Source organism: Esox lucius, chromosome 10 (assembly GCF_011004845.1).
Source record: "Esox lucius isolate fEsoLuc1 chromosome 10, fEsoLuc1.pri, whole genome shotgun sequence".
In the NCBI taxonomy this organism is placed as follows: domain Eukaryota; kingdom Metazoa; phylum Chordata; class Actinopteri; order Esociformes; family Esocidae; genus Esox; species Esox lucius.
Genome location: NC_047578.1, coordinates 30,762,141 through 30,778,310, shown reverse-complemented (window position 1 = coordinate 30,778,310; position 16,170 = coordinate 30,762,141). Strand labels below are relative to the sequence as shown.

At 38.3% G+C, this 16,170-nt stretch overlaps 1 protein-coding gene across 4 annotated transcripts in view; it reads right to left on the bottom strand.

The window, feature by feature from the left end:
- Positions 1–13,643, bottom strand: part of LOC105008731 (scavenger receptor cysteine-rich type 1 protein M130) — a 50,203-nt gene extending 36,560 nt beyond the window's left edge. For 2 of the 4 annotated variants that reach the window (XM_020044358.2, XM_010868087.4), the window contains exons 1-5: positions 13,131–13,643; positions 9,444–9,509; positions 8,573–8,854; positions 2,961–3,275; positions 1,079–1,390 (exon numbers count right to left, since the gene is read on the bottom strand). In XM_020044358.2, coding sequence (XP_019899917.1) covers positions 1,079–1,390; positions 2,961–3,275; positions 8,573–8,854; positions 9,444–9,509; positions 13,131–13,182 — 1,027 coding nt within the window. In that variant the 5' untranslated portion in view covers positions 13,183–13,643. The remainder of the gene's footprint in view (positions 1–1,078; positions 1,391–2,960; positions 3,276–8,572; positions 8,855–9,443; positions 9,510–13,130) is intronic. The other 2 variants (XM_020044357.2, XM_010868086.4) reach the window with 2 other exon arrangements.
- Between the last annotated feature and the right edge of the window lie 2,527 nt (positions 13,644–16,170).

Below are 16,170 nucleotides of genomic sequence, written 5' to 3'. Positions count from 1 at the left end.
AAAACTATGAAACAACACATGTAACCTTTTGGTTACTCATGTAGTAACCAAAAGGTGTTAAAAGAGATAAAATACATTTCACATTATAGATTCCTTAAAGTAGACACCCATTGCCTAGCACACACTTAGCATTCTCTCAACTAGCTTCATGAGGTAGTCACCTGGAATGCATTTCAATTAACAGATGTGCTTTGTTAAAAGTGAATATGTGGAAAGTCTTTCTTATGCATTAAGGTGGGTATACAGAGGGTGACAAGGTAGGGTGGGTATACAGAAGACCATCATTATGTCTGTACGGTAGTAGTTCATATTTTGGCAGGAACAGCTCAAATAAGCTAAATTAAATGACTGTACATCATTACTTTAAGAAATTAAGGTCAGCCAATCCTGAAAATGTCTGGTCCTTTCCTTTGGTCCAATTTGGGATTTTTGTTCCAACTGCCATGTCTTTGTGAGACGCAGAGTGGATAAACAGATGATATCTGCATGTGTGGTTCCCACTGTGAAGCATGGATCGGTGTGGATGGTGCTTTGCAGGTGACATTGTCTGTGATTTATTTAGAATTCTAGGCCATCCCATCTGTTTTTTTGCTTAGTAGGACTAAATGACTCAAAACACACCTCTAGGCAGTGTAGGGGCTATTTGACCAAGAGGGAGAGTGAAGGTGCTACATCAGATTCCCTGAACTCCACAATCATCCACCCTCAATCCCATTCAGATGATTTGGGATAAATTGGACCACAGAGTGCAAGAAAGCAGCATTTCTGAGAACCCATTTGTGGAATTTGTGGGAACACCTTCAAGACTGTTGGGAATGCATGCCAGGTGACTATGTCATTAAACTGGGTGAAAGAATGCCAATGTGTGCAAATCTGTAATCAAGGCAAAAGGTAGCTACTTTTAGAAGGATCCAAAATATTTATTTTAGTTACTAAATTATTCCATATCCATTATTTTATAGTTTTGATATCTTCAGGATTCTACAATGTGGAAAATAGTAAAAATAAAGAAATTCCCTTGAATGAGTGTGTCCACACTTTTGACTGGTAATGTATGTCACAGGAATATCTCACTTACCACTACAAATAAGTCCAGCTGCTTTTGAATCAGCACACAGTATTGTCTTGTTGGTCATTTCCTTACACTGCCAAAGGTTTGTGTGATGTTTAAAGCATTGGTAGAAATACAGAGTCCCATTGTTGTGGGTGAAAGGGGGTTTGAACGCTAAAAAATTAACTGGTTTCCCACAGCCCAACATGGAACACACCATGGAGGCTTCTTCTTTCCCCCAGCAGTTATCACACACTGTCCCCCATGATCCATTGCGGTGAATCTCCACTTTACCAGAACAACGGTCCACACCTCCAGTAAGTCTCACTTCCTTCAGCTCTGTAAAGGAGGAAGTGAAAATGGGTTCAATACACAATAAATTAAGAGAAGTACAGTATCTCACAAAAGTGAGTACACACCTCACATATTTTTGCAAAGATTTGATTATATCTTTTCATGTGACAACACTGAAGATTACACTTTGCTACAATGTATAGAAGTGAGTGTAGAGCTTGTATAACAGTGTAAATTTGCTGTCCCCTTAAAATAACTCAACACACAGCCATTAATGTCTAAAATACTGGCAACAAAAGGTAGTTGCCAAGGTAGTTACACAGAAAGACCTATAGCTCAATATTTTGTGTGGCCACCATTATTTTCCAGCACTGTCTTAACCCTCTTGGGCATGGAGTTCACCAGAGCTTCACAGGTTGCCACTGGAGTCCTCTTCCATGATAGCATCACAGAGCTGGTGGATGTTAGAGACCTTGCGCTCCTCCACCTTCCGTTTGAGAATGCCCCACAGATGGTCAATAGGGTTTAGGCCTGGAGACATGCTTGGTCAGTCTATCACCTATACCCTCAGCTTCTTTTAGTAAGGCAGTGGTCGTCTTGGAGGTGTGTTTGGGGTCGTTATCATGTTGGAATACTGCCCTGCGACACAGTATCCGAAGGGAGGGGATCATTCTCTGCTTCAGTATGTCACAGTATATGTTGGCATTCATGGTTCCCTCAATGAACTGTAGCTCCCCAGTGCTGGCAACACTCATGCAGCCATGCTGAACTTCCAGTGACCAGTATGAGGGAGTGTGAGAGCAAGAACACTAAATTTAACACACCTGCTCCCCATTCACATCTGCGACCTTGTAACACTAACGATTCATATGACACCAAGGAGGGAAAATGGCAAATTGGGCCTAATTTGGATATTTTCACTTACGGGTGTACTCACTTTTGTTGCCAGCGGTTTGGACATTGATGGCTGTGGGTTGTGTTATTTTGAGGGGACAGTAAATTTATACTGTTATACAAGCTGTACACTCAGTACTTTACATTGTAGCAAAGGGTCATTTCTTTAGTGTTGTCACATGAAAAGATATAATCAAATATTTGCAAAAATGTGAGGGGTGTACTCACTTTTGTGAGATACTGTAGGTGCTGGCTGAACCAACAATGTGAAACTACTATGTGACCAGTTAGTACTATATGTACAATAAGTGTGTGGAAAGAAAATTGCATACAAAATCTACACATTAAATCTACACATTAAAATGTATACAAACCTAATGGACAACAAGACTACCGTAACAAACTGTTGACAATCAAGTCTTATTGACAGTCTGGACAACAAAACTATCATAACTTGAAAAGGCTATAACAATGTGCACATTCAGGAATTACTTACAAAGTAATATAAATATTTACAATTGATTGTATGCAAAGGGAAAGAACAAAATTTGACCAAAATGACCTAATCTATATTTCATTTACTTCTAACTTCCATGTCCAACTACAATTGACCTGTTGTCCAGAATTTCAGTACACTGTTAATAATTAAAAAGACTAAAGTAGTTGCCAAAATGCACTGTTTTTAATGTATGTTTATAGGAAACCACAGAGTGACAGTCACCTGAGCATATTACACCAGCATCTTCCTTGTGTCCACAGTCAAGGTTTTCCTCTGCAGTTGGACACTGCCACAGGTTACCCTCCTTACCAGTACAGTTCAGCTCATCCAGGTAGATGTCACCTTTTCCTTTAGGGAAGGCTCCACCCTGCCCTGTCACACTGAGGGCATAGCCACAGCCAAGCTGAGCACATACAATGTTGCCATCCCTCAAGTCCCATTCATCGTCACACACCGTGCCCCATTTTTTCTCTTTCCACAGCTCCACACGTCCAGCACAGTGGTGTGCGCCTCCAGCCAGCCTCACAATCTGGTGCCCTTCAACAATACATATATATAATTTTGGTCATTCGGCATGAAAAGAGCAAGTAGATTTAACTGTCTTGGGTATGCATCGACATGCGTCATTTGGCGATAAGCCTCCTTCAAATTAAAACATATGTCATTAGGCTGTATGTCATATTCACACACCCTTGTTCCCCTACAGGACGGGGAATAGCAGTAACCGCAACTTACCACCAGTTGGAACATGGAGGAGAGTCTGAACCTTGCCATGTCAGCACTTCCTTGTCTTTTTGATATTACTGCTGACAGTTACTGTTACCAAGTTGCAAGAAGTTATGCTTGGTTGCAAGTTGCAGCAGAGGTAAAAATGGAAGGTATGTTTTAGTGTTACTGAATACTGTAACGTTTGGCGGACAGTTTTTCAAAACCATGACATTCGGCTCCTCAGCCAGGCACACTACCCACAGTTACAAATAGATATCCCATTTGGAGGGGCAAGTAGTAGCCTTACCAAGGTTGCTACACTACCCCCCACCAAACAAAAGAGGGCATACTCATGATTCACTGCAATAAGTCCCTCACGGAGACATGTCTCTCCAATCGCAATCTGGGCCAATCACACTTCTGACACCAATTTTACATTTACAGGTTTCCCCATCATCTAGTTTAACTAACTCCAATAAAGTGTGAGGGGAGAGAAGCAAAAATGTGTTATTAGGGGGCTGTACAAAAGAATAAACATAGCCTGAAACACCTAACTAGTCTTAGTTTTAAAGCACTGAGAGTCTCTTTGTCTGAGGCAATTCAGAGAGAGCAAGAGATCTCAATTCACTGATAGCAAGGTCTCAATTCACCTGTTATATAACCCAGTCCCACAAAACCCTGAGCAGCCCTGCTTCCTATTACCATAACAATCCATAATCATAGACCTCAAGTGGCAAAGTCTGTTCAGTTCAGGACATTGCAATTATCATGAATTAAACTGGTTTGTAATTAGCGTATAATATGTAATGTAGTACAGAAAGACTTCCCAAAAGGTGAAGAAAAGATGTTCTGCTGTTTCAATCTTGGAGTTACACAAAACACATTGATTAAAGCCAATTTAAAAAATATATATAGACGTGGAGATTTCATACATTGTTTTGAGGTGATATAGAAAAAGAAAGGAACCCGATTCTTATCCTAACCACAGAAATGTTGCAAAACCCTTTTTTGGGGTGATGTAAAATGCTTTATTCTAAGACTAGTTCAGGAATTTGTTATTCAATTTCTATCCAAAAAATACATCAATCTAAAGTTCATTCAGACATTGTACTGGAACATGGTACTGTATCAGAATGAGACAATATTCCTCTGACAAATAAAATTGCCTTCACCACACTCATATTGTCAATAGGAGAGGATAAGGTTGTATTGAATAAACTTGTTATACAATAACCTTGTTCAAATAACATCCATTAAATGTTAAATTGACCATTCACTGTAGATATTTTTTTTTTTAAATCTCTTAATTACAATATATCTATTGGAGTAGTATACACAGGATTCCATGAGATTCAGATGAAATGCTAATAACACTATACGTTATTTAAAAATATCAAAATCCCATCTTAATAAACAACATATTCAACACAACTACTAAAAACTACTCAAATGGAAAATTATAGGAATGGGTTATTACTGAACCTGTCCCTTAAAGCCATATTTAAAACCAACATGCTTAGAGTTTTGGTAAAAGGTAATGCAAAGTTTGACATTTTTCAAAGTATGCTGAATCTGTTTTGCAAACAGAAACATCACCGCTTTCACTTCCATTATGAATGGTCTCCGTTGAAATGAATGACATGTGGCGCAATGCAACAGAGTGCAAAGGTTTAAAGCAGGGTCGGGCATAAAAAGGCCTGTGGGGGCAATTCCATCTGGCCCGTGGAACGTAATAGTTTTGAGGGGAAGAAAATAGAACTCACTAGCCCATTCAAGTGCATCTCAAAAAAATTTAATATTGTGGAAAAGTATTTTTTTTTCCTGTAATTCAATTCAAAAAGTGACACCGTCATAGATTCTAGATTCATTACACATACAGTGGACATTAAGTGTTTTTGTTTCAATCTTGATGATCATGGAAATCAAAAATCCAGTACCTCATAATATTAGGATAACAAATTTATAATACAGAAATGTCAACCTGAGAAAGGTTCTAATCAGCTATTTAACGCAAAACACCTGCAAAGGTTTCCTGGGCCTTCAATCTCTGTCCGGTTCAGTACACATAACCACAATCATTGGGAATACTGCTGACTTGACAGTTGTCCAGAAGTGACCAGAAGACACTCATTGACATCCTCCACAACGAGGGAAGCCACAGAAGGTCATTGCTGAAAAAGCTGGCTGTTTGCAGAGTGCTGTATCAAAGCATATTAATTGGAAAGTAAACTGGAAGGAAATAGTGTATTAGGAAAAGTTGCACAAGCAACAGGGATGACCGCATCCTTGAGAGGATTGTCATGCAAAGCCAACTCAAGAACTTAGGGGAGCTTCACAGGGAGTGGGGTGAGTCTGAAGTTGCACAGACATGTCCAGGAAATGGGCGACAAGTGTCGCATGCCTAGTATCAAGCGACCCCTAAACCAGAGACAACGTCAGAAGTGTCTTACCTGAGCAAAGAAGAAAAAGAACTGGACCGTTGCTTGGTGGTCCGAAGTCCACTTTTCAGATGAAAGTACATTTTACATTTCATTTGGAAATCAAGGTCCCAGAGTCTGGAGGAAGAGTGGAGAGGCACAGAATCCAAGTTGTTTGAAGTCCAGTGTGAAGTATCCACAGTCAGTGATGATTTGGAGTGCCATGTCATCTGCTGGTGTTGGTCCACTGTGTTTTAAGTCCAGAGTCGATGCAGCCGTCTACCAGGATATTTTAGAGCACTTCATGCCTCCATCTGCTGACAAGCTTTCTTGAGATGCTGATTTCCTTTCCCAGCTGGATATGGCACCTGCCCACAGTGTCAAAACGACTGGAAACTGGTTTGCTGGCTATGGTATTACTGTGCTTGATTGACCAGCCAACTCGCCTGACCAAAACCCCATAGAGAATATATGGGTTATTGTCAAGACGAAAATGAGATACACCAGACCCAACAATACAGACGGGCTGAAGGCTGACATCAAAGCAACCTGGGCTTCCATAACACCTCAGTAGTGCCACAGGCTGATTGCCTCCATGCTACACCACATTGATGCAGCAATTCATACGAAAGGAGCCCCGACCAAGTATTGAGTGCAAAAACATACTTTCAGAAGGTCGACATTTCTGTATTATACATTTTTTATTCTAATATATTGTGATACTGGATTTCTTATTTCCATGAGCTGTAAGCCATGAATCTAGAATAGGGATGGGCAACTTGGTGTGGATCCCCTCAACCAGATGGCAAGACTGTGCTCTGTAAAAGGAGGTACTCGTCGCTGGCCTGTTGCGGTGTTCTACAACCTTTTAGACATGGCTGCTATCAATGCACGTGTTGTACAAGCAATGTCTCAACAAGACAATCACCAAGACGAGATTTTAAAATGGATCTGGCATCGTGAAAACGACGCCAACACAGCCAAAAATCAAGCCTTCAAGGAGGCAGCTCATCCCATTCATCCTCTTCCCTAGCCTCAGCAGTTCACAACCGGCAACAAGACAGTGTCAAGTCTGCAAGTGCACACAGAACAAAACAAATGATACTGTGTGCAGTGCAACCGTTTTGTTTGCCGGTCCTTGATCACACAAACCCACAAAACTGTGTGCTGACTGTGTGGCAGTTCAAGTTTAAAGTTCAAATGACATGCATAAATGCATGGGCCCGCATACAAAATAATCAAGAAATGAATTTTCTGTATTTTATCAAATAGTCAATTTCATTATTCATGTAGGCTACTGTAATTTTATCAACTTCATAAATTTTATTTCTATGAATAGGCTGTAGCCCTAACCCTATTCCTTCTTTGAAATGTATCGTTTTTATCAAGCAACCTGATTCAGGCCTGTGTAGGCTATTCATGCATATATCCTTTGATTGTCACAAACTAGTCCGTAATGTCTCTTATTTTACCTTGTACATCATCAAAATGATATCAAAATGAAAATTTAATTCTGATAGATTCATCTTTGAATAATTAAAGTGTTGTGTAATATTCATTTTGTACATTTGTAGGGCCTAATAAATTAATGAAAATACCATAGCCTGTGATCTTAGAAATAATCGTTCTATGTATTCTTTTTTTGACATTTTTTTTGTATGATAAGACATTCAATATAAACACATTCTTGTATTTTTTTTATTAATTAACCATATAAAAAAAGAAATTCTTTAATTCATAATTTAGACTACTCTATATAGTTTGATGATGACCAAGTAGATGAACTGATATGTACTAAAATCCTTATTGAAATCTGAGATTCAAATATTTATGAATAATGGTAGAATACTATGAAATACAGGGATAAACATATTTTTAACATGTTAATGTTTTTTTAAAGACACGCATCCTTTTTTTCACAACAAAAAGCAGTAGAAATACAGTACTTGTAGTATTAATGCAGTGCTGTCTGAGAGTCCGAAAGTCACGGCCATCCAAAAACCTTTTTTTGGCCTTGTCCTTTGCATACAGAGATTTCTCGGGATTCTCTGAATCTCTTATATTTTGTACTGTAGATGAGATCCCCAAATTATTTGCAATTTTACTATGAGAAACTTTATTCCTAAATTGTTTCACCATTTGCCCACGCAGTCAGAGTGGTGAACCCATACCCATCCTCACTTCTGACAGACCCATTCTCTCTATTGCCAATTGACACACTGTAGGCCCAGTTTCCCAAATCACTAAGATGACCGTAAGATGCACGTAAGGGCCTCGTTATTTTATCAGTGCGTTTCCCAAAAGCATGGTTACTTAAGTGGCATGTAACATCGCTTGTTGATTAATGAGTGCTTCGTACCATTCCTTAGTCCATCGTAACAGGTACTTCACTGTTTTTGTGAAACTGCACCTCCCTAAACATGCGAGGAGTAATTGCAAACAATTAATATTATAAACGGTCTGAATACTTATGTAAATAAGATATCAGTTTTCTATTTTCAATAAATTGGCACAAATTTCTAAAACCTTTTTGTTCGCATGAGTGTGCCTTTCTAAATCATGTCTATTAAATTGCCACAGGTTGACTCCAAATAAATTACAAATAAAATCTATAACAACAACATTTTGAGAAAGTAATGGGTCCTTAATATATTTTATGAAGCCACTAGACCATGTGAGAAAATGTGCATCTTTTAAAGCATGACTTACCGCAAACAACATCAGACACAATTGTGCAATTGCTTTCTGTAGCATAAGCGCAGTTCTGAAGGCGACCATCATGATAGATGCAACCATTAAGACAGGTGCTGTTGGGTGGGGCAATGGTCTCACTAACCCTGTAAACACCCCCACACCCATGCCCCATGCAGATCTGACGGGCTACTTTGTCTCTGGACTGTGCAGTCAATGTGACTGAAGTCCAGCTCTCATTTTTTAGGATCCTGGGACTCCACGAACATGCATTAAAGTGTAGAGTTATGTAGGGTATAGCTGTGAATGAGAATGAGACAATGTTAAATCAAGTCAATCATGACATTTAAGACATTCCAATCCATTAAATGATTCTGTGATTTGACAAAATCAAATTACAATGATATATGAGATGGAAGGATTTAATTATTTAGGTTCTATTAGAAAATTATGGATGGTCAAACATTACTGGAATAAAATGTTATGGGTACTGATGTAGAGTGCAGGATGTTTTAAGTTACATTAAGTCTGCAAAATGTAAAGTAATAGGCACAGTTTTAGGCTGGGTGTAATGCCTATCAAAGTGTTGGTTGGCGTGCACCTGCAAATGTAACTGATATGCAAACAGCAAAGCTCCTAACTGCCTCAACATCCTGTTTGGCATTCTTTAAACACAAAGAAAATGATCAAATATGGAGAGCACAAAATGGAGCAAGTGGTTGCACCAAATTTGTGATTAATGCTCTGAGAACAGGATTGTGTGAAATGTTAATGATACTTGAAAGAACTAGTGTGAAACTCACAAACAGCAGTAATAATAGGAGATGAATTAAAATAAGTGTCTTTGTGTTTGGCTTTTAAGAAAACAAAATGAAATATAGCTACTCACTTTGATTTTTGTAATGCTCGAGGTGTGATGCATTTTTTCCATTTTCAGAGGAGGAATTTTGATTTCCTAAAAGAAAGTAAAAATAGCACACCCCTTTAGATTGCACTAATAGAAATTGTTTTGTGACTTCCTTTGAATGCTAAGATCACATAATGCTCTTTCAAACTAACCAATAGACCAACTATACTTTGTTGGAATCCAGCATGTTAGATTAGATAAAAGGGCTTCAGCAACAAGTCATGTGTCATAACCACCTGCTACAGTTAATTGTAGTTGTTTATTATAAATATTATTGTTATTACTATATTTAAAGAAAACAATAACATTAGGGGAAGGATACCATTACCATTACTGATATTTAAATCATCAATCAATACATTAGTATTCATATTTTTTTACTGGGGCTTGTGAAGGAAGAGTCCCAAGTTTAAATTTCTTAATTATTTCTTCTTAATATTATTGTTCCAATATTATTATTTTGTACCCTACTCTTTCGACAGCATTTAAGCTAGAGACACTGACCAAATGTTAACTGTGTTCATGACCAGGTTGCTTGAAGACAGCTTTCTATGTTCTATATTTAAGATATTAAACTTTTATTACACTTTCCACTGACTTGAATGGCTCACTACGTAGCCATGCAAAATTCAAACAAAATCAGACCTTCTCCAGATCCTTCAGGTTTCGGGGCTGTCGCTGGGCAATACAGACTTTCAGCTCCCTCCAAAGATTTTCTATTGGGTTCAGGTCTGGAGACTGGCTAGGCCACTCCAGGACCTTGAGATGCTTCTTACGGAGCCACTCCTTAGTTGCCCTAGCTGTGTGTTTCGAGTCGTTGTCATGCTGGAAGAACCAGCCACGACCCATCTTCAATGCTCTTACTGATGGAAGGAGGTTGTTGGCCAAGATCTCGCGATACATGGCCCCATCCATCCTCCCCTCAATACGGTGCAGTCGTCCGGTCCCCTTTGCAGAAAAGCATCCCCAAAGAATGTTTCCAACTCCATGCTTCACGGTTGGGATGGTGTTCTTGGGGTTGCACTCATCCTTCTTCTTCCTCCAAACACGGCGAGTGGAGTTTAGACATAAAAGCTCAAATTTTGTCACATCAGACCACATGAACTTCTCCCATTCCTCCTCTGGATCATCCAGATGGTCATTGGCAAACTTCAGACGGGCCTGGACATGCGCTGGCTTGAGCAGGGGGACCTTGCGTGCGCTGCAGGATTTTAATCCATGACGGCATAGTGTGTTACTAATGGTTTTCTTTGAGACTGTGGTCCCAGCTCTCTTCAGGTCACTGACCAGGTCCTGCCGTGTAGTTTTGGGCTGATCCCTCACCTTCCTCTTGATCATTGATGCCCCATGAGGTGAGATCTTGCATGGAGCCCCAGACCGAGGGAGATTAACCGTCATCTTGAACTTCTTCCATTTTCTAATAATTGCGCCAACAGTTGTTGCCTTCTCACCAAGCTGCTTGCCTATTGTCCTGTAGCCCATCCCAGCCTTGTGCAGGTCTACAATTTTATCCCTGATGTCCTTACACAGCTCTCTGGTCTTGGCCATTGTGGAGAGGTTGGAGTCTGTTTGATTGAGTGTATGGACAGGTGTCTTTTATACAGGTAATGAGTTCAAACAGGTGCAGTTAATACAGGTAATGAGTGGAGAACAGGAGGGCTTTTTAAGAAAAACTAACAGGTCTGTGAGAGCGGGAATTCTTACTGGTTGGTAGGTGATCAAATACTTATGTCATGCAATAAAATGCTAATTAATTATTTAAAAATCATACAATGTGATTTTCTGGATTTTTGATTCCGTCTCTCACAGTTGAGGTATACCTATGATAAAAATTACAGACCTCTACATGCTTTGTAAGTAGGAAAACCTGCAAAATCGGCAGTGTATCAAATACTTGTTTTCCCCACTGTATGACAATAAACATGTCAATCTGATTTCTTCATGGACTTTAGTGGGCTACTAACGGTACATCTTTCAGTTGAACCATTCAATCTATAGAGACGAAAACAACTTTGTTTCACATATATGACATCATCCCAACTCAAAATGTTTAAAGGTGTTTTGACTATGACATTACATTAATCCTAAAACAATAGCTCTTCAACCATTCAACCTACAAAGACCAAACTGACTTTGTTTAACATGTTTAGGATATGCCAACTTAAAATGCTTGAATGTGCATCAACTATGATGACATATTTGCATACATTTTCAAAATGTGCCTTTTTTACCCTATTATTAACATTTCTTGAACCTTTCAAGCTTAGAGAGGCCAAATCAACTTTGTTTCACATATTTAGGCTATCCAAATTGAATACGCATTAACATGTTTAAGTATGACAACATACATTTGCATAAACTCCTTCACCACACACAACTTATTTTGACAGAGTTAAAGTAAACCCCATTAACTTTACTTGTAATGTATTTTTTTGTTTTCTGGCATTCAGAGAGTGAATCTGGTGAAACACAGTTGTTTTTCATGTGTAGTTCTTGATCCCACCCATATGCCTTAATCTATTATTATTATAACAAATATTTGCCAATGACTGGTTATCATTGCATTAATACTCTTGAAATGAATAAACACATGCTAAGAGTAATCACATAAGATAAAGTATGTGAATCATTTAGCCTTTTCAGTATTTCAGCATATGGTGGCTCTAAAAGTATTCACTCTTCTTGGACTTTTTCAAAATTCATTGTGTTACAAAATGAAATCAAAATGGATTTATTCCGAATTTGTTGTCACTGATGAACACAAAAAGTCCATAATGTCAAAGTGAAAAATAAAATCCACAGATTTTTCTTAATAAATTACAAATAAGAAACAGAAAAAAAATCGATTGCATAAGTATTCAACTCTTACACTGTGACACACCTGAATGAGTTGTAGTGAAACCAGTATTGTTGATTAGTGGCAAAAGGGCATAATTAAATCCATCTTGATTTCATGTTATAACACAATAAAATGTGGAAAAGTCCAGGGAGTGAATACTTTTGTGAGGTAATAAAATAAATACATTTTAAGTACCCAAAAGTACAAGGTCACATACAGTATTCTTTGTATGAATTGACAAAATCAAGCTTGTAATAAAAAATTTGTGTTTTCAGTCGTTTCCCCAAAAATTTTGAGATTATTTTATTGTAAGTAGGAATATATATTATTTTGCATGCTACCACAATTATGAATAGTCATAAAATAATTGTGAAAAAGATTGTGCTAAGTGCGAACAGTGTTATTGGTGATAGCCTCGGTATAACTTTATCACTTATCATCCATGATTCATTCATATATATTTTTGAATCATGGCATTTTAGTATTAACTGAAAAGTATTCAGAAACATCTAGCCTAAAAAATATAATTCACCTTAGTTACTATTGGGTTAAACATCACAAAACACAATCAAATAAATACCTCAAATGCCTCCAATGCGTTTGTATAGTCAGGTTGATATTGTCGTTGCATGCAAATAGTATGGGCATTTTATTCCGTTGATTAATCTAAAGGTTAACACTGAGGTTTTCCCTCAAATAAATAACATATTTAACCAACTCGCTCAATAATGGCCTTATAACCCTTACGACGTATGACAGAATCAAATGCAACAGCAAGTACATTAACGAAATTTTGCCCAGAAAATGTAAAATGTGTAGCAATATTTTACCTTGACACTGAAGCAACTCCTGGAGGATTAGAATTAGTTTTAAGAATTTCATCGTGTATTGATAACAGAACGAAACCGAAAGAGAACGACGATGCCAAAGGAGAACGTTTCTGAGGTCGGATCAATGCATCAACCTGTATAAACCCTGCACAATTTTTTTCTGCGCCTGCATTATTCGAGGCGTAACCCACTCTCTTTTCCCGTGCTATAAGCGCACCTCAAGTTTACTGTAATGTCACACCTACCACTTGGTCATATACTCAAACGATATCGTAAAATAGATTTTTTTCTTCGATTTTATCAAAGTTTTCATATTTGTATAATTGTAAAATACAGAACTATGTTATCTGTACAATTGTTGATGATTTTTCATGATCAAAGTTATGTACAAACTCTGTGTCGTGCCAATCCGCTAAAGATTCAGCAACGGAGACGCATCATCCTAAAAAAGGAACTTGAAGACCGTAATAAATAAAAATTAACAATGTCATCTTTCTGTTAATCTCGTTCCCAGGCATTTCCGCATGAGTCATGCACATCTATGTAGTGTTAGTGGTTATACAATTGTGCTCATAGGTTTGCATTTCCTGGCATCAAATTGAAACACACCTTTTTTCTCTTGCGTTTAGTTCAGTCTGACGTTGTCCCTTTGTTTTTGTCAAGGCCACTTATTTTTAACGTCCTCTGTGTTTTAATCTGTTGTTCGTTTTATTCGACTTCTCTTAACTTCTTATTGTATTGCTTTGATTGTACAGAATTTTAGTCCATTTTAGTCTTGCCCTCTATGTATTGTATGTACTATTGTATTATATTATGTATTGTTCCCTTTTATGTATTATTCCTTTAAGCAAGTATACAGACCCGGTGGCACAGGGCCATTGGCTCCCAGCAAGAATAGTTTGGGTAAGATACTTCCCAATACTGTACTTCACAAATTACTGTTGGGAATGCAGGCTAGCTCTCTTGCCTTCATCTGCTGTTGGGAATGTAGGCTACCTCTCTTGCCTTCATCTGCAAATGCTATCGAATATGTGCTTTAAGTGATGTGACCACGAAGCTACAAATAATGTGTAACTACTGCAGTTACTAAAGTTTTCCAATTTGATTGACAGCTGGGTATTTTGCTAGCAAGACATGCATACAAGGATTATTTGCTTTCCGTCCGTCGTGCTTTAGCTACATTATCCACATTCAATGTTGATAAGTAGGACAAATGTGGCCGTCCATGGCAATCAAAAGCCTGTTTGTTCTAGCGCCTGCATGTATACCTGTTTTGAGGCAGATGTTAATCTGTAAAGCACTTATGGTCAACTCCTTTTGTTTTTAACTGTGCTATATAAGAGTGACTTGACTTTCCACCAAGTGGGATATTGGTTACATTTCTCACGCACAAACACACAGCTCGTGCGTGCAGAGGGTCTTATCCTCTGCTTACAGAACTGTCAACTTGTGTATCTGGGAGAACCGCACTGCTGATGCGTCTGAGTCTCTGTAACCAGGACAACGATGACGTTCAGTGACAGACAACTTACCTGCCATTCTGATTAAATACTTCTATGTTTCATGAAACTCTTTCGGTTTTACTTTTCGTATCAATCCAAGCTTAAAGTAGGGTATGCACAAAACAAATCGCGTCCCATATTGATTCTTTAAGGGACAGTGCATTTAATATGATACCGTATTATACGGGACGGTACCTTCATTACTTTAGTTAAGCTACAGTAGCCTACCAGCTGGCTAGCTAGCCGACTAGATGTAGGCTTACGTTGGAGTCCTCAATGACCTGATTAGGTTTTTCCATGTGCCATGGCAGGATACAGTGCTGAGGGCTGGGTTACTGAACTTTCTGCAAATGATTGACATACACATTTGAAGAAAACCTCTTTATTTTGTCAAGAATTTGTATGTACAAATTGTAACAAAGTACAGCAAAAAGAGCAGACTACTTAAAACTTATTTTTTTAAATGCAAAAAAAGTGCACTCAAGTATTTTGTTAAAAATGTGCACACTCAGCATTTTAAATCAAAGAATATTAATAAAATTAAACAATATTGAATCAAATAACTCAAACAGTGTCTTCAGCACTTTCCCCATCTAAAATAAAAGCGGATGGATTTTGAACTTGGCTAAACCTTTTTTATGTTGTAGCAGTTTGCGGATCAGGTCACCTATGGTGTGACAAAATCTTGCAATATTGTCATCTAACTCTGAAGTGAGCATGGCATGTCTCTCTTCCCAGCACGGATACAGAAGTCAAAATCAGAACTCTTGTCTCTTCCTTGCCTATTAAAGTAATGCATACACTTATAAAAAACAAAGCAGTAAATACATAATTTCATTCAACTGAAACTGACACATTTACTTTGCAATTAATGTTGAATGAACAACTAGCTAGCATGGCAAAACAGTACTATTAGTGTTAGCTAGCCGAACTTGCTTTACATAACATGTCTGTTTCTACAGATACAATTGTGGCAGCCATATTGATAGCTACATCTAAATATAACTACATTTAACAGAGTAGTTGGCTAATGCAGCCATGCAAACAAACAACTGCTACATGTAAAATGAACGCAACATAATCTCTGGTGTAAACACTTTCAGTACTTGCAGTTTAGTTTCTCCGACAACATGACTAAAATATTCGTTTATTCCCAGTCCATAGGGTTAGGGTTAGTGTATTGAGGAAAAAGGTCAACTAAGTTCAGTTTTTGTTTCCTGTGTGATAATACGAATAAAATTTGGCCGGAATGCCGTACTCTGTAAAACCCTCCCTCCACAATCCAACCAATCATCGTTTGTGCGGCTCTGCGTTTCACGTACGCATAGCTACGTGCTTTTAGATGCTTGAGCTGGTGCACGTAGCCAATGCAGCCTGGCTGTGTGGGCCTGTGCGGCTCTCTGCGGTGTCCGCGGATCCTATGCAGACGCGTTGGACATTGAAGCATAAAGGCTGATTTACTGTGCTTAAGTTAGTTGCATGAAGTCGAAAACACGCTCGGCGTTGAGTAACCCATTGGTTATGCAGTCAAATATTGT